Source organism: Barbus barbus, assembly GCF_936440315.1.
Source record: "Barbus barbus genome assembly, chromosome: 37".
Taxonomy (NCBI): domain Eukaryota; kingdom Metazoa; phylum Chordata; class Actinopteri; order Cypriniformes; family Cyprinidae; genus Barbus; species Barbus barbus.
The window spans coordinates 12,432,228-12,451,092 of record NC_136715.1 but is presented as its reverse complement, the minus strand read 5'-3'; the positions used below and the strand labels follow the sequence as shown (position 1 = coordinate 12,451,092).

The window sequence follows — 18,865 nt, the reverse complement described above, 5'->3', positions numbered from 1 at the left end:
AACAAAATACATTCTATTGATCGGTATTTATTGGTTAATTTAAATTAAAATCATAACATTTTAGAGACTGAGGTCCTTTTATTGTCACATGCAACTGGCTTTCAGAGTAGTCACTGCTTAGTAAAGCAGGTGTGTGTGTGTGTGGGGGGGGCATGCATTATTGTTCAAGTACTTGTATCAGCAGTTAATATTAAATGATGACCATGCAGTTATTGTAAACTCAGGTTCTAAGTAAGCTTAGTTAGCCTTGATGAATTTTGTGGGTGTCTTGTTTTCATTTAAGAGATATAAAAGAACACTGGAATTAAAATGTATTGATTGAATGCATGTTGGAAAAACGATTTAATAAAATCCTGAAAAATTGAAGAAATCCTATATGTTACTCTATAGAAATCAGTATGATTGTGAGAGTTTCTTGTTCTCATAGTGTTTAAAAACAAAATTACATACAATGGTTCTATTAGTATTCTATTACTTTATGAAAGCATCACTGTTGAACTAGGCTTGGACTGTTTCGAAGCAATTTTTGGGCAAACAAAAAGAGACAAAACATGCTTTCTATAGACATTAAATGAAATGATTGTCATGTTTATACAGTTTGATTGACTGCTGTATGATTTTTCCAGATCTTTTGCTAAACTGTAGGCTATTATGCTGTGTGGGTGTTTAAAAATAGCTGAAAAATGTGGCAAATTAATAATGTGGTCAACAAACTTGGAACTAGTTCATAGCCGTGCAATTATAGAATGCTTGTGAACCAATCAGAATCAAAATTCAGCAGTGCTGGTGAATGAAAAATATGAGACACACTTACTACCTCTTTAAAGGCATAGTTCAACCAAAAATGAAAACTCACCCTCATGTAATGACTTCCATAGTATAAAAGAAAAAAAAGGAAGTCAATGGCTACCATCAATTGTTTGGCTACCAACAATCTTCAAAATATATTTTGTGTTCAGCAGAAAAAAGAAACTCATACAGGTTTGGAACAACACGAGGGTGAGTAAATGACTGAATTTGATGAATTTTTATTTTTGGATGAACTATTCCTTTAAATGTGAGTCAAATCTAACCCTAGGCCTATGTTCATTTTAAAATAGTTAACTATAAAACTGTTCAATTTAAAAATGTGTTTTAAATATATAAAGCGAATCTACATGGTCACAAATATTGCTTCTAATGTGGTATTTCCTCACTGGAAACGGGCCAAAATTACTGTTAAGTCAATAGAGGGGTTAATGCGGTAGGGGGCAGTGCAGAGCGATATGAGCCCATTTGTCAACACGAAGCAGCGCAAGCGTCGGAAGTGACGTAAAAATCGCGTTGTGTTTTGTTGATGTTTGTGTCAAATTCTCGGTCGGTCGTTGTTACGAAAGAAAAACCTCGAAACCGAATGAATAAAGTCGATGTTTGACGACTGTATTAATTCACCGACGCCTCGTATATGTTAGGACAGGTGTAGCCATACATGCATGCAGCGAACAAACTGTTCATAGACAAGCAAAACGGCCGCCTTTTCTCTGTGTGTAACTCATAACAACACAAATCACCGCAAGCTGGCCAGCGATGACAATCCTCCCGAAGAAGAAACCGGCCTCCACAGCCGGTGGCGGTGATCATACGGACGAACCGGACAGACGAGGCGGCTCTGAGTCGCACCCTCATCCCCTCGCAGGACGCTCGGGGTCCCGACCCAGGGCCTCTCCGCCACCGTGGACATACCAGGCCACGCCGCACACGTCCAGGGAGGAGCGGCGGATCGAGGCGAGCGCTCGCCCGCGGCCAGCCTCCCCGCAGCCCGGTGCCGCTGGAGCACCGGTCGTGCAGTGCGAAGGGAGCGCGAACTCGGCTGTGGTCTCAGGTCGCGTCGAGCTGCCCTGCGGCACAGGTGGCGTTGGAAGCTGCTGCTCGGGACCCGGACTCAGCAAGCGGAGACGACAGGCGGTCTGCTCCAGCGGTTTGACAGGTGGAGGGGGAAGAGTGGGAGGCGGAGGAGGAGGGGGCGGTAGTCCAGTCTCAGAACCCGAGGAGGGAGCTGGAGGCAACAACAGTGAGGACGAGTATGAGAACGCGGCCAGATTTCAGCTTGAGGACCCCGCCACAGTCGAGCAGGTACTGGATGCTGGCATTTGGCAGGATACCTGGCAACACGAGAATAGGTTGTGTCATCCTCCAAAATGCATTAAATGCATAGGCGCTGTTGTAAAGCATAATAGAAAGCTTTAAAATTCTCTCTACGTGTTCATTGTACATGTGTTTAATGTCATTCATTCTTGATAGAAAAGAAATAGAGATTCTCTTAAGATATGCATTACTCACAATTACGATATAAAAACTTGACCAAAAAAAAATTAAATGATGACTTAACCCCTTACATAATGAAAACAACATTGAAATTGGATCCAATTTCAATTTTGTTTTCATTATGTAAGGGGTTAAGTCATCATTTATTTTTTTTGGTCAAGTTTGAAGCTGAATGTTAGGCAGAAAGTTTTCTTGAATCAACAAAATTTGAATCAACTGTATTATTAATGTTTACATCCAAATACTTTTTGGGGACATTGTGTCAGTTTTGTTGATTAGAATAAATACTTCATTTGTCCTCATTGTTCTATATAATATATTTTCCTGGTTGCTTTTTGGCCTACAGCAAGAAGAATGGTTCGAGAAAGCCTTAAGGGAAGGTAAAGGCTATGAAATCAAAAAAATGAAGGAAGATGGAGCATGTCTTTTCAGAGCAGTCGGTAATATTTCTCTCCTGTATTTAGGAGTTATTTACTTGAAAGCTGAGTCAGTTTGCCTTTAGGACATATGCTGTGCTTTGAATTTGCTGAAATTATAGTTTAGCAGGGCAGATGTAATCATGTGGCTATTACAGTGCATAGGTGCCATATTGTGGCAAATATCATTTTGTTTAGTCCTGAAGTATTCAAGGAAAATATTAAAACCTTAATTTAAAAATCTATCATTTCTGTATTGTTGTTGTTATTATTGTTATTTTTTGTTGTTGTTGGATTAAATTTTTTAGCTGCAATGTGCATAAAATCATTTTTAAAGTAATTATGAATGACTGGGGAAGTCACGGAAATTCAATTCAGTTGACAACTATGGATTACGCACGTAACAGTGTTATTTTAGTATTATTTATATATTAATAAAGTTTTTCTTAATGTTTATGTGCTTTTATCATTTTATCATTTTTTAAAGCTGATCAAGTGTATGGGGACCAAGATATGCATGATGTGGTACGGAAGCAGTGTATGGATTATTTGGTGAGTCAGTTAAATATTTAAGAATAAACGATTTGCATTTACAAAATAGTTAACTTTGAAGTGTAAATTTGACCCTTTTTAATTATCAACCAAGGTGCTGTTTTGATTTTTTGTTTATACTTACATTGCAGACGAAAAATGCGGATTACTTCTCCAGTTATGTCACAGAAGACTTTACCACATACATTAACAGAAAGAGGAAGAACAACTGTCATGGGAACCACATTGAGATGCAGGCCATGGCAGAAATGTTCAACCGGCCAGTGGAGGTTTACCAGTATGGCATAGGTTAGTCAATGTCTGTTGAATTCCTGGTGTCTTATTGGCTGTCAGTGGTATATTTTAGGATAGAAGAGGAAATATGTTTTTATTTTATTTGAAAACTCCCATTTTCCAGAGCCAATAAACACGTTCCATGGCATGCAGGAGAATAATGATGAGCCGATACGTGTCAGTTACCACAAGAACATCCATTATAACTCTGTAGTGAATCCCCACAAGGCTAGTGTTGGGGTGGGGCTGGGCCTCCCCTCCTTCAAACCAGGGGTAAGTTTTGTAAATAATAGACATTACTGATTTCTCACTCTATAATAAAAATATGTACTCACCCACAGGCCATCCATGATGTGGATGGGTTTTCTTCAGAAATTTAGCTCACTAATGGATCCTCTGCAGTGCATTGGTGCCATGAGAGTGAGAGTTGAACAGCTAATACTCAATTCACAAGACACTCATTGATGGACTGGGTTCTGCTCTTCGTACCTCGCTTAATACATCTGAGATTATTTGAAAGATTCCAGATCTTCTAATCGTGATAACTGATCTCTGGCTAGTTTGGTTCATCAAACGAATTTTCAGACTTGATTAAAATATCTGGATTATGTTTTCTAAGATCAGTGGCGTGTTCTCGTGTTCCCCGAAAAGGGCAGATGTATCGACACTCGAAACCACGATCAGCAATGCAGGGATTGGCTGGCGGCAAGACAGCACGTAATGACATCATATAATTAAAAAAGACACCTGACGAAAAAACTTGACAAATTTTTTGACTTTTATAAGGAAACAGCCAAGTGAACAAAACTACACAGATGTTATAATAGATAAATGAAATGTGTTTATATTTTGTTTTATTTTTTTGCATGATTCCCAATTATTTATATTCATGATTTCTAGTATTTGTACAGGCTTTACATTTTTTATTTCAATGTTGTAATTAGCAATTCACTTAATTTTTACGTGACAGCATTAATTAAAATTTCTCAACGGTCAAGATCAAGTTATCTGCATCTCCTTCGCTCCATCAAGCCACTCCCATAATATCTGTCATCACTCAAATTAATGCACAGCTCAGATTAACTGTATAGCATGTGTATTAGACTCCAATACAATTATTCCATCACTAATAAATAGGGATGGGCGATATCTTATAGTTTGCGATATAAAAATTCTCCTCACGATAAGAATTAGTCTTCCCACGATAATAACGATAAAGTCTAGTTGTTGACATATTTCTGTGCGCGACAGTGCGGAGCGAAGGCTGGACGTGAAATTGAGGAGGAGTAAATCGCTAAATGAGGAGCTCGAGCTCATTTTACAATTTGTAACTATTTGGTTAGGGCTGTACAGTGCATAAAAAATTGGTCTGAATAAATGTAGTACAGTAACATGTGTGTGATACAGTTTTGCATGTGTATGAGCCTGTTTACAAACCTATTGTCCAACAAAGATATCATTTATTGATGTGCTTTTTCTCCAAATTAACTTAATAACATAGTCGAGTGTTTGATATATTTTTTATGACCAGACGTGGCTTCATATTACAGAATGATAGTATTATATACAGTGATAAAGCCAATATCGGTTAGCATTGCGTTATAAATATACTTTCTTTATAAAAATACTCAAGATTGAAGAACACAAATAAAAAATATATTTTGTGCTATCGTATGTTTATTGTCTTCAAGTTTCATCAGTTAAAAGTTCTCTATCTCCGTTGTGCGTTTTATTGGGCGATAACTGGAAACCTTCATGGAGCGTTGTCAGTAGTTTTACTTCTACTATGGATATGTGGAGTTTCTGCGCAAGGGCGCCCTGCGGCTTCCAGTATGAATTAAACGGTGTATACTCAGCAATGCTCCCAACACCCTATTTTGGGTAAAAATAGGAAAGATAATACTTTTCTCTAACGAAACAGGATTCCCTGAATTATCGTCATTGTTATCGTTATTGCAATAAATACCAGAAATATCGTGATATATTTTTAAGCCCATATCACCCATCCCTACGTAATAAATCTTTCAATGAGTAAAACTGGCTGTGTCTATAGTATTGTAGACTACACAACATTATATTATTTTCAAATTAATTTGTTAATTATTATTATTATTATTTCTTCGAAGAACCAAATGATCCAAGATCAAATAAAATTGGCAACAATCAAATCCAGCTAACTGAGTTAGCGATGTACGAAGAACGGAGTTGTGCAGATTACTTGTGGATTGTTGTGATGTTTTTATCAGCTGTTTGAACTCCTATTCTGACGGCACCCTTTCACTGCAGAGGATCCATTGGTGAGCATAATGAAATGCTGAATGTCAAAAAAAGAGGGTGAGTACATTTTAATTTTTGGGTTAACTATTGCTTTAATATCTGTTATTTTGTCTCTGTGTAGTATGCTGACCAGTGTCTCATGAAAAATGCTATTAAGACATCTGAGGAGTCTTGGATTGAGCAGCAGATGCTGGAGGACAAGAAAAGAGCAACAGATTGGGAGGCCACCAATGAGGCCATCGAGGAGCAGGTGGCTCGTGAGTCCTACTTGCAGTGGCTTCAGGACCAAGAGAAGCAAGCAAGACAGGTATGAAACCATCCCAGCCATCCTAATCAAAGCAAGTTTAAACGACTTCGAAATATTTCCCTCTGCTTTTCCATTCAGCCTCGTAAAGCTAGTGCCACCTGCAGTTCTGCCACAGCCGCCACATCCAGCGGCTTTGAGGACTGGGGATGCCGGTCTCCCCGCCAGCGCAGCTCTGCCCCCTCTCCAGAGCATCCAGGCCCGGCTCACCCTGAACCCCCTGTCAAGCCTCCCTCTCCAGCTGGAGCTTCGCTGTTTCTTCCCAAACCCCCGTCACCATGTGCCCCAGGTCTGTGTGTGTATGCATGTTTTCTTTGCTTACGCTAATGCACTTAGCTTGCTTACTAACTGTTTTTTCCTGGACGACTTTTCAAGGTCCAAGTCATCAGTCTTCAGCCAACTCTTCCCTGGTGTCTCTCTACCCAAGCCTGGGCTACAGGACTCTAATGCAGGAGATGTCACCTACTGCCTTTGGTGAGGCATTACGTGCTTCAATATAAATGCTTGTTGATCTATACTTTGTGTCTTTAAACAAGCTTGCTTAATTAGGTGGATGTTTTAATTTTTAGGTTTAACAGATTGGGAAGACAATGACGTTCTGGCCTCAGTTCTGGCTGCTTCGCAACAAGAATACCTCGACAGCTTGAAGAAAAATGCAATGCACAGAGAATCTTCTCCAGACTGCAGTTGATATATTGGACAGCACAGCTTGCAGCACAAACCACAGAACAGCTGCATTTCTATATTTCAACATCTTGCAATGTTTCTTCCTCTCCCTCTTTGTAAATACCACTGTATTTTTTTTTCGCGAAGTCATTTTCCTTCATTTCATTAAGCTTCATGGACCTAGTTAGGCATGTTTAAAAAAACATTGTACAATTAATATTAAAAATTACATCTCAACTGTTTGTTATTATTGGGTGTTGTCATTATTTGAGCAGAATAAATGATACTAATTAGTATAAGAATGTTGAAAATATTTAGCTTTTTTTTCTAAATTTTCAATATCGACCAATGCAGCACAACAAGCTGCAGGTTTTGGTTAAAGATGAACAATAAACAATTCAAATTGCTTCAATGACTGTAAACTGTCCAGAAGTTTTTAGTGAAAATTGAGGTTTCATTAGTTAATACTAGACATCTAACTAATATCATAACATACTATATATCATATATCCACATGTATATATCTTTGAGTAAAGTACAAATTGTAAATATTGTGTAGCTATATAAATGTATAAATTGTACATAAACATATGTCTGTGTGTGTATATATATAGATTACATAATATACACACACACACATTCTGTAGAGTATAGTAAATTACAGTGTGGTCTCACACTTCTTACAATCAGGTCCAAAAGTATTTGGACACTGACTGAGAGTTTTGTGCTTTTGCCTTTATACACCACACCAATAGATTTGAAATAAAACAATCAAGATGTGATTGAAGTGTAGACATTTAGTTTTATTTTGAGAGGTTCCACAGAAATGTGACATCTACCATTTAGGAGTTACAGACATTTTAAACAAAGTAACTCAAGGGGCAAGTATTTGGACAAAATGATATAATTGTAAATATGAGCACAATTTTAATACTTGGATGAAAATCCTTTGCAGTCCATGACTGCCTGTAGTCTGGAGCCCATGGACATCACCAAATTCTGAGTTTTTTCCATGGAGATGCTTTGCCAGGTCTTCACTGTACCCACCTTGAGTTGCTGCTTGTTTGTGGGTCTTTCTGCCTTCAGTCTTGTCTTCAGTAACTGAAAAGCATGCTCTATTGTAGGCATCCTCAAATATGGCCCACTCCTGCAGTGTTTAGCTCTAACCCTAATCAAACACACCTGAGCATGCTAATCAGAGTCTTCAAGATCATTAGAAAATCACAGGTAGGTGAGTTTGATCAAGGTTGGAGCTAAACTCTGCAGCAGATTGGACCTCCAGGGAAGGATTTGAGGAACCCTGCTCTATTGGATTGAGATCAGGCGACTGACTTGCCCATTGAAGAATATTCAATTTCTTTGCCTTCAAAAGGTCTTGATTTGCTTTCGCAGTTTAGGGTCATTATCCATCTGCACTGTGAAGCTGCGTCCTAATCAGTTTTGTAGCATTTGGCTGAATGTGAGCAGAAAGTATAGCCTTAAAGATCTCAGAATTCATACTTCTATCAGCAGTTACATCTTCAATAAACACCAGTGAGCTCGTTCCATTGACAGCCATACATGCCCATGCTATCACACTGCACCATCATGTTTGACACTTGATGTGGTGTGGTTTGGATCATCAGCTGTTCCTTCCTTTCAATTAAATTCAATTCAGCTTTTATTGGCCAAGTATGCTTAACATGCAAGGAATTTACTGCCGGTAAAAGGCATCTCACACACACACAGAAAAAGTTACATAGTAGAATTTAAAAAATGTTATACCTACTGGAAAAAAGCTATTCTGAAATCTGGTAGTTCTTGTTTTAACCAGACTATAACGCCTTCCAGAAGGTAAAAGTCTGAAAAGATTGAATGCAGAATGTAAACAATCACGGACAATCCTCAAAGCCTGTTTCTTAACCCTTGGCAAGTACAGGTCTTGAAGGGAAGGTAGATCAGTCCCAATAATGCATTCTGCCATCCTCACTACTCTCTGAAGCCTAAACTTATCTGAGTAGCAGAGCTGTACCAAACAGTAAATGAAGAACACAGGACCGATTCAATCATAGCCCTGTACAATTTACACATAGTTCCACTAGACAGATTATACTTCTTTAACTGATGGAGGAAATACATCCTCTGTTGTGATTTCTTAACCATGCGCATAACATTGTTTTCTCACTTGAGATCGCTACAGATTGTAGTGCCAAGAAACTTATAAGAATCAGGGATGCTCACTGTACAACCATTTACTTTTAATGGAGCAAAGCAGGCAGACTTCTTTGTAAAATTAATAATCATCTCTACGTTCTTGCCAATGTTTAAATGCAAGTTATTACGACTACACTACGAGACGATCTGATCCACCTGCTGCCTATATGCTGATTCATCTCCATCATGAATAAGGCCAATGATTGTAGTGCAAATTTTAAAAGCTTGACCGTAGAATCTGAGGAAGTACAGCCATTCGTATAAATAGAAAATAACAATGGGGAAAGCATGCACCCTTGAGGGGCACCAATACTGAGGGTGCTTGTTCTAGATGTAAATTCTCCCAATTTTACATGCTGCACTCTGTCCATGAGAAAATTAATAATCCAGTTGCAGATATTACTTGGCACCGAAAGCTTTCTTAATCTGATATGAAGAATGTCTGGTATAATTGTATTAAAGGCTGTACTAAAATCTATAAAAAGAAAATGTGCATAAGACCCTAAATGCTTCAAAGTAAAATACAGACCCATATTCAGCGGATCTTCCACAGACCTATTAGGCCTGTATGCAAACTGGAATGAATCCAGCAATGATCCAATAATGACCTTCAAGTGTACTAATACCAGCCTCTCAAAACATTTCAACCACTGGGGTTAAAGCGACTGGTCTATAGTCGTTTAGGCTTGAGATGCAAACCTTTTTGGGAACCGGTATGGTCAGAACGCTTGAAACATGCTGGAACCTTGCTCAGTCTTAATGATGTATTAAAGATCTGAGTAAAAATAGGGGCCAGCTGGTCTGCACAACATTTCAGACAAGAAAGAAAGACTTTATCAGTGCCAGAAGATTTCCTTATATTCTGACCTTTGAAAAGCCTTCTAACATTGTCCTCGCAGATGGAAAAAACTGCAGAAGAATTAGAAGAGATAGATGGAGATGTACAAGAAGAGACAGCTGTTTGAGATTCAAAAGAAATAGGAATGGGAGTGAGTGGAGACAGTAGAGGAGATGTTTGTAAAGGAGAAATAGCGGGATTCTCAAATCCGCTGCCAACTGCTGCCAACAAGTCTAATCTTGCTTTCCTGTTCTTGACTGTTACCAGTGGTTTGCCCCTTGTTGTAAACCTTCTGTATTTACATTCATGAAGGTGTCTCTTGATTGTAGATTTTGACAATGATGTGCTGAACTCCTCCAGAGTTTTCTTGATATCTGTTGATGTTATGACGAGGTTTTTCTTCACCAAGGAAAGGATTCTGTGATCATCCACTTTAGTTGTCTTCTGATGTTGTAGAGCTCACCAGTACTTTCTTCTTTCTTATGAATGTAGCCAACTGTTGATCTGGCCACACCTAAGGTTTGTGCTACCTCTCTTATAGATTTATGCTGATATTTCAGCTAAATGATGGCCTCCTTCACATCCATCGAGATCTCCTTGGACTACATATTGGTAGCACCAGTCAAACAGCTTCCATATGCCAATTTGTAGTGATGGGACCATTGATACCGGGGCTCAGATGCTCCGACTCAGTTTTCATTGTGCAGGGGCCTGTACCGTGATGCTAGATGAACAAATTCAGAGTAACAGGATTAGTTTCTCTTAGTTTTATTGTTACCATGATGTTGATCATCAACTTTCTTAGTTAACTCAGGCTTTGATCCTGAGTTTGTGGAGCACGGTGCACATGAATGTGTGACATCACTGGCGAACAGTCATTCACAAGCCTTGGTTAAAGGTTAAAGCTTTTGCTAAAGGTTAAGAGATTGAAGCATATGATTAATTTAAATGTATTTACAATGAAAAAAAGTACTTGTTCATGAAAGAGGACAAATAAAACAAATGATCTTGCTTTATCAGTGCAGTCACAAGTGAAACTTTTTAAATTAATTTATAAAGATGGACATATACAGCGATAGGTCACATGTAGTCATTTTTAAAGCATTATCTATTGATTCTACAACTTATTTATATTACATATGATCTGTATATATTTACATTAATTTAAAATAAATTATTTACTGCTAAACTAAAATTGCTTTAATAATAATATAAATCATATAATTATATAAATTATATAAAATAACTATGAAGTAATTATCATTAAAGCTAGTGACCTTTAATTTGGAGCAAAGTAACTGGGGGAGTGACTTCTTTTGTGTCAGACATGTGTCATTTCGCTCACATCTGATTGGTCCAATTTCAGTTTGCGCTCTCTGACTCAGAACATGCCCCGAAGCAGGTTAGCCCTAGCCGTGGGGGGTAAGTTACTATGGCAACGAACGCAGCTGAAAGCTAAGCCAATTTCATGGTAAATAAAACCCAGGATTGGTGCAAACTAAACTGAAATTTACCTGGCTAGCCAGCTAATCCAGCTTCATGGTACAGGCCCCAGGTGCTTGAATCAACAAATTTTTGTTGCCAGGTTTTCATAACAAATCCCGCCCAATTGGTCCTCAAAACTAGCCGAATCGCGTTTCAGAGGGTCTCCCGTAAAGAAAAATCGTGTCATAGGCTACTATATATATAATATATATATATAGTATGTTATGATGTTTGTTAGATGTCTAGTATTAACTAATGAAACCTCAATATTCACTAAAAACTTCTGGACAGTTTACAAACACTGAAGCAATTTGAATTGTTTATTGTTCATCTTTAAATAACCCAGACCTCCAGCTTGCTGTGCTGCATTTGTCGATATTGAACAATTAGAAGAAAAGCAAAACCTTTTCAACATTCTTATAGTATAATTTATTCTGCTGAAATAATGAAAACGCCTCGTTAAGACTTGTATTTTGAAACAAGTCAACCGGAAGTAGTTGTGGGTATTTGTTTTGCAGCGTTTTAACGTCAAGCTTCCTGCAGCACCGGCGGCTGAGCCAGTTTCGCAGAGCGAAAGCTAAAGATGATTTTAGTTTTGGTTTTGGTTTATCGTTAATAATTTATTCAGTCAGACATGAATGTGATTAAGACGAGTAGTGAATCAGTTCACGAGAGGAGTCATTTATGGGGGAGATCGTAAGCTTTTCCCATAAATAACGTAGACTAGCTCAGATTAATGTCCTGTAATCTGCTCAATAACTCAATAACCGGTTCGTAATATTTAAATAATATTAATATTTAAATAATCGTTGTTAAAGTTTCGGCATCAGAAGACGTGCGTGACGGTGTTTAAACTCCACGAGCGCTGCAGAGATGGGATAACAGCAGTAATCAGATTAAACTGCTTTAGACTTCACTTTTGTACACTAAGTACGAACCTTCATTAATTAAATTGCTTTAATTATATATTTGTCATTTGACTGGGTGTTATTAAGTTACTTTCTCATTTTGAATTCAGCTGTTTGCATGTTGACATGGATCAGAGGAGTCAAGAGAGTGGGAATATGGAGGAGGTGAAGATATGGGATCCATCCACCCTTCCTCAATGTCTTGATAAGACAGGTAAAGTTTTGCAGCGTTACAGCTTGTGTTATAGTGGCTAACATGCTGATTTTACAGCCCTGATTTTACTTTGTTTTCCAGATGTTGTGTACTCGGATAGAGACGTCCCATCAGAAAACCATTGTGTGAATGAAGATCACAGCATGCCTTCGGACCCAGAGGGGCTCTTGGAGTCAGCAGACCTTACATCAGTAGAGAGCAGCCAACAACAAGAGCTTTTAACAGATATGCAGAAGCTCCACATCAATGAAGATGGGTCTCTGTGCGCTGGGGGTTCAGAGACTGATTCTGGGAAAGCGTCTGAGGACTCTGCATTAGCCGACAATAGTCAAGATGACTCGAGTGAGTTTGTCGTAACCATGTTAGCCCGAGGGAAGATGGAAGATCAAGGAGTGGGTATGACAGGAGCCTTGTCCCCTCTATCTGAGACGGGCACACCTCTGGGACCTCCCTCGCACAGGAACGAGGATGTGACGGCAGAGAGTTGGAGACAGCACAGGAAGCATGTGTTTGTGCTGAGTGAGGCTGGGAAGCCCATCTACTCTCGATATGGAAGTGAAGAGGCCCTGTCTTCCACCATGGGTGTGATGATGGCCCTGGTGTCCTTCGTTCAAAGTGGAGACAACATCATTCGATCAGTCTACTCCGGTAAGTGACTCATAAATGTGCATGCAAAACATGCAGATTTTCTCCTCTCAGAAAACAGATAAAAAAAATTGATGACCAGTCTTGAACTAAGTGGCGTATGCAACTCTTTGTCCAGTCATATGCTCTCTCCACCTTCTAATATCCTCTGACATAGCAACTCAAGTATCTTATAGTGTTTAACTTAATTTCATTGAATTGATTTTTCATGTAGTCAGTAGTTTTTAATGTCTTTTTTTTTGGGTTAAATCCTTTAAATCCATTTAGTTTATTTTTTTTTCTATTAGTATTTTGCAGAAAACCAACTGTTCAAAAGTTCAAAGTTTATGAAAAAATATTTTACGCTTAAGGCTGCATTTTTATTTGATCAAATATTTAGTAAAAAAAGTAATATTGTGAAATATTATTAAAATTTAAAATAACTATTTTCTGTTTTAATATATTGTAAAATGATCAGCAGCATTACGCCAGTTGTCATTTTATTATGCAGGTTTGATGCTCAAGAATATATTATCATTGTTGAAAAGAAAACATTTGTGCTGCTTAGTATTTTTGTGGAAACTATGATAATTTTTTCAGGATTCCTTGATAGATAGAAAAAATATTTAAAATAGACAAACGTTTTAATATTTTAAATGTATTTGCTGTCACTTTTGATTACTTTAATGAACGTGTCCTTATTGAATAAACGCGTTCCTTTAAAAAATGTCTTATGGACTCCACTCTTTTAAATGGTAGTGTATATTGTTTACATCCACAAATGTGAACACATTTTGTAAAAATTCTTGTGTAATTGTTGTGTTAGACCCCAGAACAATTAATTATATATCCAAGTAATGATTGATTGTGCATATTTAAATGTCTTAAACTGGTCTCTTTGCTTCTGTTCTTCTCTCCGGATAGATGAGCACACGGTTGTGTTCATGCAGCAGGGGCCACTGGTGCTGGTGTCCGTCTCCAGCAGCCGTCAATCAGAGCAGCAGATCCGTAACGAACTGCTCTACGTCTACAACCAGATCGTCAGCATGCTCACACAGGCCAGCATCACCCGCATCTTCGAGCACAAGAAGAACTACGATCTGCGTCGCCTGCTGGCCGGCTCGGAGAAGATCCTCGACGGCCTCCTTAACCTTGTGGACTCAGACCCCAGCTTCCTACTCTCTGCCGTGCACTGTCTCCCCTTGGCCTCCTCTCTCAGGGACTCCCTCAGTCAGATTCTTCAGAAGGCCATCACGCCCAACCTGGTCTTCTCCATCCTCATAGCCAAGAACCAGCTGCTCACCATAGTGCAAGAGAAGATGGTCATCGACGATGCCCGACTGGAGCCTGCTGACCTCCACCTGCTGCTGAACCTAATCGGGGCCTCGTCCGCCTTCCAGGCGGGGGAGATCTGGACGCCCATCTGCCTGCCCAGTTTTAACCCTGACTGTTACTTTTATGCGTACATCTCGTATCTGGACCCTCCTGAATGTACTGTGTGTCTGGTTCTTCTCTCCACTGATAAAGAGGCATTTTATTCGGTGGCCGAGTGTAAGAGGAAGATCGAGGAGGCTATGCAAATGCAGAATGCGCTCAACTCCATAGCGAAAGCTCATTCGTACAGCGTTAGTCAGGTGGGAGTGTCTGACCTCAGGCATTTTATGTACAAGCCTTTTGATGTGCCCGACAACCATCGCCAGCTAACACAGTTCACCAGGTGAGTTGTTTGAGGATATCACAAAACCCGTCCAGCTCACTTTCTTCCCAAAATAAAAAGAAAAAAGTAAGAATTTATATTATTTCTTTATACGAAGCCTAATTTTTTCTTTTTTTTTTTTTGCTTAATTTTTGGTGTAAAAACAGTTATAGATTTTTTCAAGGATTCTTTGACGAATAGAAAGTAAAAAAAAAAAACAGCATTTATTTGAAATAGAAAACTTGTGTAACATTTTACTGTCATTTTTGTTCAATTGAATGCATCCTTGCTGAATAGAAGTATTAATTTCTTTAGAAAAAAGGGGTCTTACTGACCCCAATTTTCATGTAAGTTTACTACATTTCTTCCCCTATTTATAATTACTGTGATGCGATGCAAAAAGTCTTATTCACTATTTTTTTTATAACTTTTTTAATTGTGAGGCATTTGTCCATCATGGCAGTATTTGATTTGTTGCCTTAAAGGTGCTGTATGTAGGATTGACACCTAGCTGTTGAACTAGGTATCGCAGTCCAAATTCAAAATATTGGAGAGGGTGTTTTTCACCTGGCCCCTCCTCCTCAGATTTGATTCACATGCAGGTTGCCAGATTAACGACAACAACAGGAACGAGCGCACGTGAAACTGGCAACCCGGAGTGCCGAAATACAATTGGGTAAACTGGCAGTGGGCGGGTTTCACAAACCAAAACATACAGACATTCCGGCCCGGAACGCACATTTTCAAAGGGGAATAACTGACTGTAGCATTGTTTTTCAGATAAACAAGTATGTTAACTTAGCATCTTTCTTAAATATCTGCAAACATATTATGGTATTTTTATGCTTTAGTAGAGTCAAAATCCGACATACAGCACCTTTAAATTTTGGCTGATTTAGGTTAAAAGTTTTTGAGACTAGTTTTTTTTTGTGTATTTACTGTAAAAACAGGGAAGCACCAGTAGTAAAATTCTAGTCAATAATAAGCTGATAATTATTTTCATGTAATTTTCATGATATTAAAATTCTATAATATTTAATAAAAAAAAAAAAGTGCAATCAAAATATTGTTAAATTGTAAAAAGTCATAGTTTTCTTCATGCTAAATATAATTACTTTTTTTCCCCTTTTGATTTTTGATCAAATCTCACCTGGACATGTTTTTATGAGATTAACCCATATTTTTTAACCCTCTGTTTGTTGTGAACACATTTGTTATTAAATATAATGTATATGTGCTGTGATGCGGTATTGCGGTGATGGTTAGCTAAAACTATTCAAATCTATTAGCCAAAATAAGATTAAATGCATATAAGTATTAGATGAAAAACTAGAAAATTAGAAAGAAGTGTTGAAACTAACTGAAATGTTTAAGTACAAAAATAATAAAAATGAAATAAAAATAAAGGCTTAATAGTAAAAAGTGTAAAACTAATAAATATGGAAAAATAAATGAAAATGTGCCAATTTAAAATATTAATAAATAATATAATTGTATGTAAACGGTGCTAAAAAAACTGCCAATGTTTTATTTGGCAACCTTTCAAATGTTAAAGCCTATGTTTCCTGGGTTCAGCATCTTCACAAGTAACTTTTGAACAGTATCTGTGAGTTGTATATCTGAGCTCATGGTCATGATCATACATATTTCCTGAATGAAGTTCACAGAGGACAGTAATTGAAAGCATGTTTTCTTCATTCATCCTATTGTTTGATGCTAACAGATGGCAGCTGCTTTTATTGAAAGCACTATGTGTGTCATGCGGTTCAATGAAATGTACAACAAATAGAATTTCAGAAGATATTAATGAATGACATACAGAGTTGAGATCTAAAGCACAAAGCCACTTTTGTTTTCTGCTGTCTCATGGGTTTACCACAGCCCAGAGATGGAAGCGCCGTACAGCAGTGAGGAGGAGCGGATGAGACTTCTGGACCTGTACAGAGACATGCACGGCCGAATCCACAGCACCTCACGCCCCCTCAAGCTCATCTACCACGTGGCTGAACGTGAGACTCTGCTGGCCTGGGTATGTGAATGATAACTGCTGTCACACGCATCTGTTCCCAGTCCTCCGAGAGCAAAATATGCTTTCTATCTCGCCTGGCACTTTCACACGCTCTCCGCGCAGACCTTGAAAGATCGAGTTACCTTCAAGGCCTCTGAGCAGCACTCAAAATTTGCAAATGCAGATTATGCAAATGAGGATCCTGACCTTGCTCCAAATGGAGTTGCTTTGTAATATTCTCAGATTAAATACGTGTTGCCCAAAGCAATTCAAAGGACAGTTCACCCAAAAATGTCAATTTCCTGATAATGTACTCCCCCTCATTCCATCCAAAATGTAGATGAGTCAGTTTCTTCATTTAGCATTACAGCACTTGCTCACCAATGGATCCTCAGCAGTGAATGGGTGCCGTCAGAATGAGAGTCCAAACGGCTGATAAAAACCACAATAATCCACAAGTAATCTCCAGTCCATCAATTATGCCTTGTGAAGTGAAAAGATACAGGTTTGTTAAAAAACAACTCCATCTTTAAGATGTTTTTAGCTTCAAACTGTTTCAAACTCAAAGATCAAGCTCTGTTTGGATCACTTGTGGATTATTGTGACGTTTTGATCAGCCGTTTAGGCTCTCATTCTGACGGCACCCATTCACTGCAGAGCATCTCTCCAAATCTACATCTTGGATGACCTAAATGTGAGTACATTTTCAGGAAATTGTGGCTGAACTGTTCCTTTAATTTTTCTCATTCCAGGTCACGAGCAAATTTGAGTTGTATACGTGCTTCAGTCCCCTTGTCACGAAAACCTGTGCCATCAATGCCATCACTAAACTGCTGCGCTGGATCAAGAAGGAGGAAGACCGTCTGTTTATCCGATACCCTTCGAAATACTCCACCACCCCTAACCCCAGTAAGAGCTCTAAAGGAGGTAAGAGTCCAATTGAATCAGATTTATGATTTCTTGGAGGTTTACAAGATTCCCTTCATCTGCTGACCGTTTGCTTTGGTTTCAGATGCACACTGACCCGACTGACCCGCTGCGATCTGACTGCTAAAATGGCAGCACGCGCATCTCTGCATTCACACTTAACTCAGTTTAGTAATACAGTGGAGACGATTCAACCAAAAGATCCTAATCTACCGTGAGTTGTAAAAGCTATGTAAAGCTGCTGCTGTTTTTTGTTGTTGTGTGCGTCTTTGACCATTTGACAGACACATCTTGGACTAGATCTGATTTTATGTGAAGGAAAAGAAATCATCACATTTTGTCAACCATTTATTCCAGAACAGAACATTTTGAGCTTTTCGTAGCAAAGGCCCAATAAAATGTGGATTATTTCCTTCTCAACTGGTGGCAGTGAACAATTATTGAAGCTACAACTGGATTGTTTTACTTTATAGTAACATTTAATTGCATATGGATTAGATGGTATTAAATTAAAAGATCAAATTTGATGTCCCAGTGTTTGAATGAAGACGAGCTGTTCATCATGGTCTAAACAGCTTTCTGACAAAGTCTCTAATTTAGCATGGCTGCTTGAGCTGTGCATTGTCAAATGGCACCTTTGTTCTTTCTTGTGAGGTTTCCTTTGCCTTTTTGTCTTATGTGGTTTTCTACTTGAAACTGAACAGACCAAGGTTGCTCCATTTTAATGAAAGAAAATATCATGATATAAAACATATCACCAGATCATAAAATTCTTTACTATGGGATTAATGTACTTTCATTTCTGTCTTAGTTAGGTTAGGTTACTGCACAGCATGTGTGGTTTACTGTTGTATATATTTGTTTGTTTCCTGTTTGACATGCTAGTCATGAATCCTTTCATTTATTCCTCTGGCGTATGCACTGAGGCTGTCAAGATCAAGACCACCAAAATGTTTGTTTTAAACCACTGGACATAACAGGAAAATCCTCAATGTGTGATATTTGCAGAAATACACACTTGGATTTTGTTTCTGGAAAAACATTTGTATTCAAGAGGAATAATATATTGGTGCTGTAATAAAATCTGAGGTTGCTCAAAGCACATGTATTTTGAAATCTCCTTTACTGACGTGAATGCTAAATTTAGTCTAAGTGCATGATCAAGATGTATTGCTCAGGT

At 38.4% G+C, this 18,865-nt stretch overlaps 2 protein-coding genes across 2 annotated transcripts; both read left to right on the top strand.

The window, feature by feature from the left end:
* The first annotated feature begins 1,280 nt into the window (after nt 1-1,280).
* On the top strand, nt 1,281-7,202 carry LOC306856822 (OTU domain-containing protein 5-A-like). The gene is made up of 9 exons (XM_079396307.1): nt 1,281-2,112; nt 2,651-2,744; nt 3,208-3,272; nt 3,404-3,560; nt 3,670-3,818; nt 5,944-6,129; nt 6,208-6,415; nt 6,502-6,600; nt 6,696-7,202. Exons 1-9 carry the CDS (start codon nt 1,567-1,569, stop codon nt 6,815-6,817), a joined length of 1,626 nt encoding a protein of 541 aa, XP_079252433.1. The 5' UTR covers nt 1,281-1,566; the 3' UTR covers nt 6,818-7,202.
* A 4,595-nt stretch (nt 7,203-11,797) lies between these two features.
* Nucleotides 11,798-18,787, top strand: LOC306857075 (vacuolar fusion protein MON1 homolog B-like). Its single transcript, XM_079396745.1, has 7 exons — nt 11,798-12,238; nt 12,327-12,430; nt 12,512-13,078; nt 13,979-14,771; nt 16,632-16,779; nt 17,511-17,685; nt 17,771-18,787. The coding sequence occupies exons 2-7, from the start codon at nt 12,343-12,345 to the stop codon at nt 17,779-17,781; spliced, it is 1,782 nt and encodes a 593-aa protein (XP_079252871.1). The 5' UTR covers nt 11,798-12,238; nt 12,327-12,342; the 3' UTR covers nt 17,782-18,787.
* The last annotated feature ends 78 nt before the right edge of the window (nt 18,788-18,865 follow it).

Excerpts from the sequence above, each read along its gene's own strand:
- LOC306856822 (XM_079396307.1), top strand. The coding sequence starts at position 1,567 with ATGACAATCCTCCCGAAGAAGAAACCGGCCTCCACAGCCGGTGGCGGT. Across the intron at positions 3,561-3,669 it reads GGTTTACCAGTATGGCATAG|AGCCAATAAACACGTTCCAT; the intron begins GTTAGTCAATGT and ends CCCATTTTCCAG. Across the intron at positions 3,819-5,943 it reads TCCCCTCCTTCAAACCAGGG|TATGCTGACCAGTGTCTCAT; the intron begins GTAAGTTTTGTA and ends GTCTCTGTGTAG.
- LOC306857075 (XM_079396745.1), top strand. The coding sequence starts at position 12,343 with ATGGATCAGAGGAGTCAAGAGAGTGGGAATATGGAGGAGGTGAAGATA. Across the intron at positions 14,772-16,631 it reads CAGCTAACACAGTTCACCAG|CCCAGAGATGGAAGCGCCGT; the intron begins GTGAGTTGTTTG and ends GGTTTACCACAG. Across the intron at positions 16,780-17,510 it reads GTGAGACTCTGCTGGCCTGG|GTCACGAGCAAATTTGAGTT; the intron begins GTATGTGAATGA and ends TTCTCATTCCAG.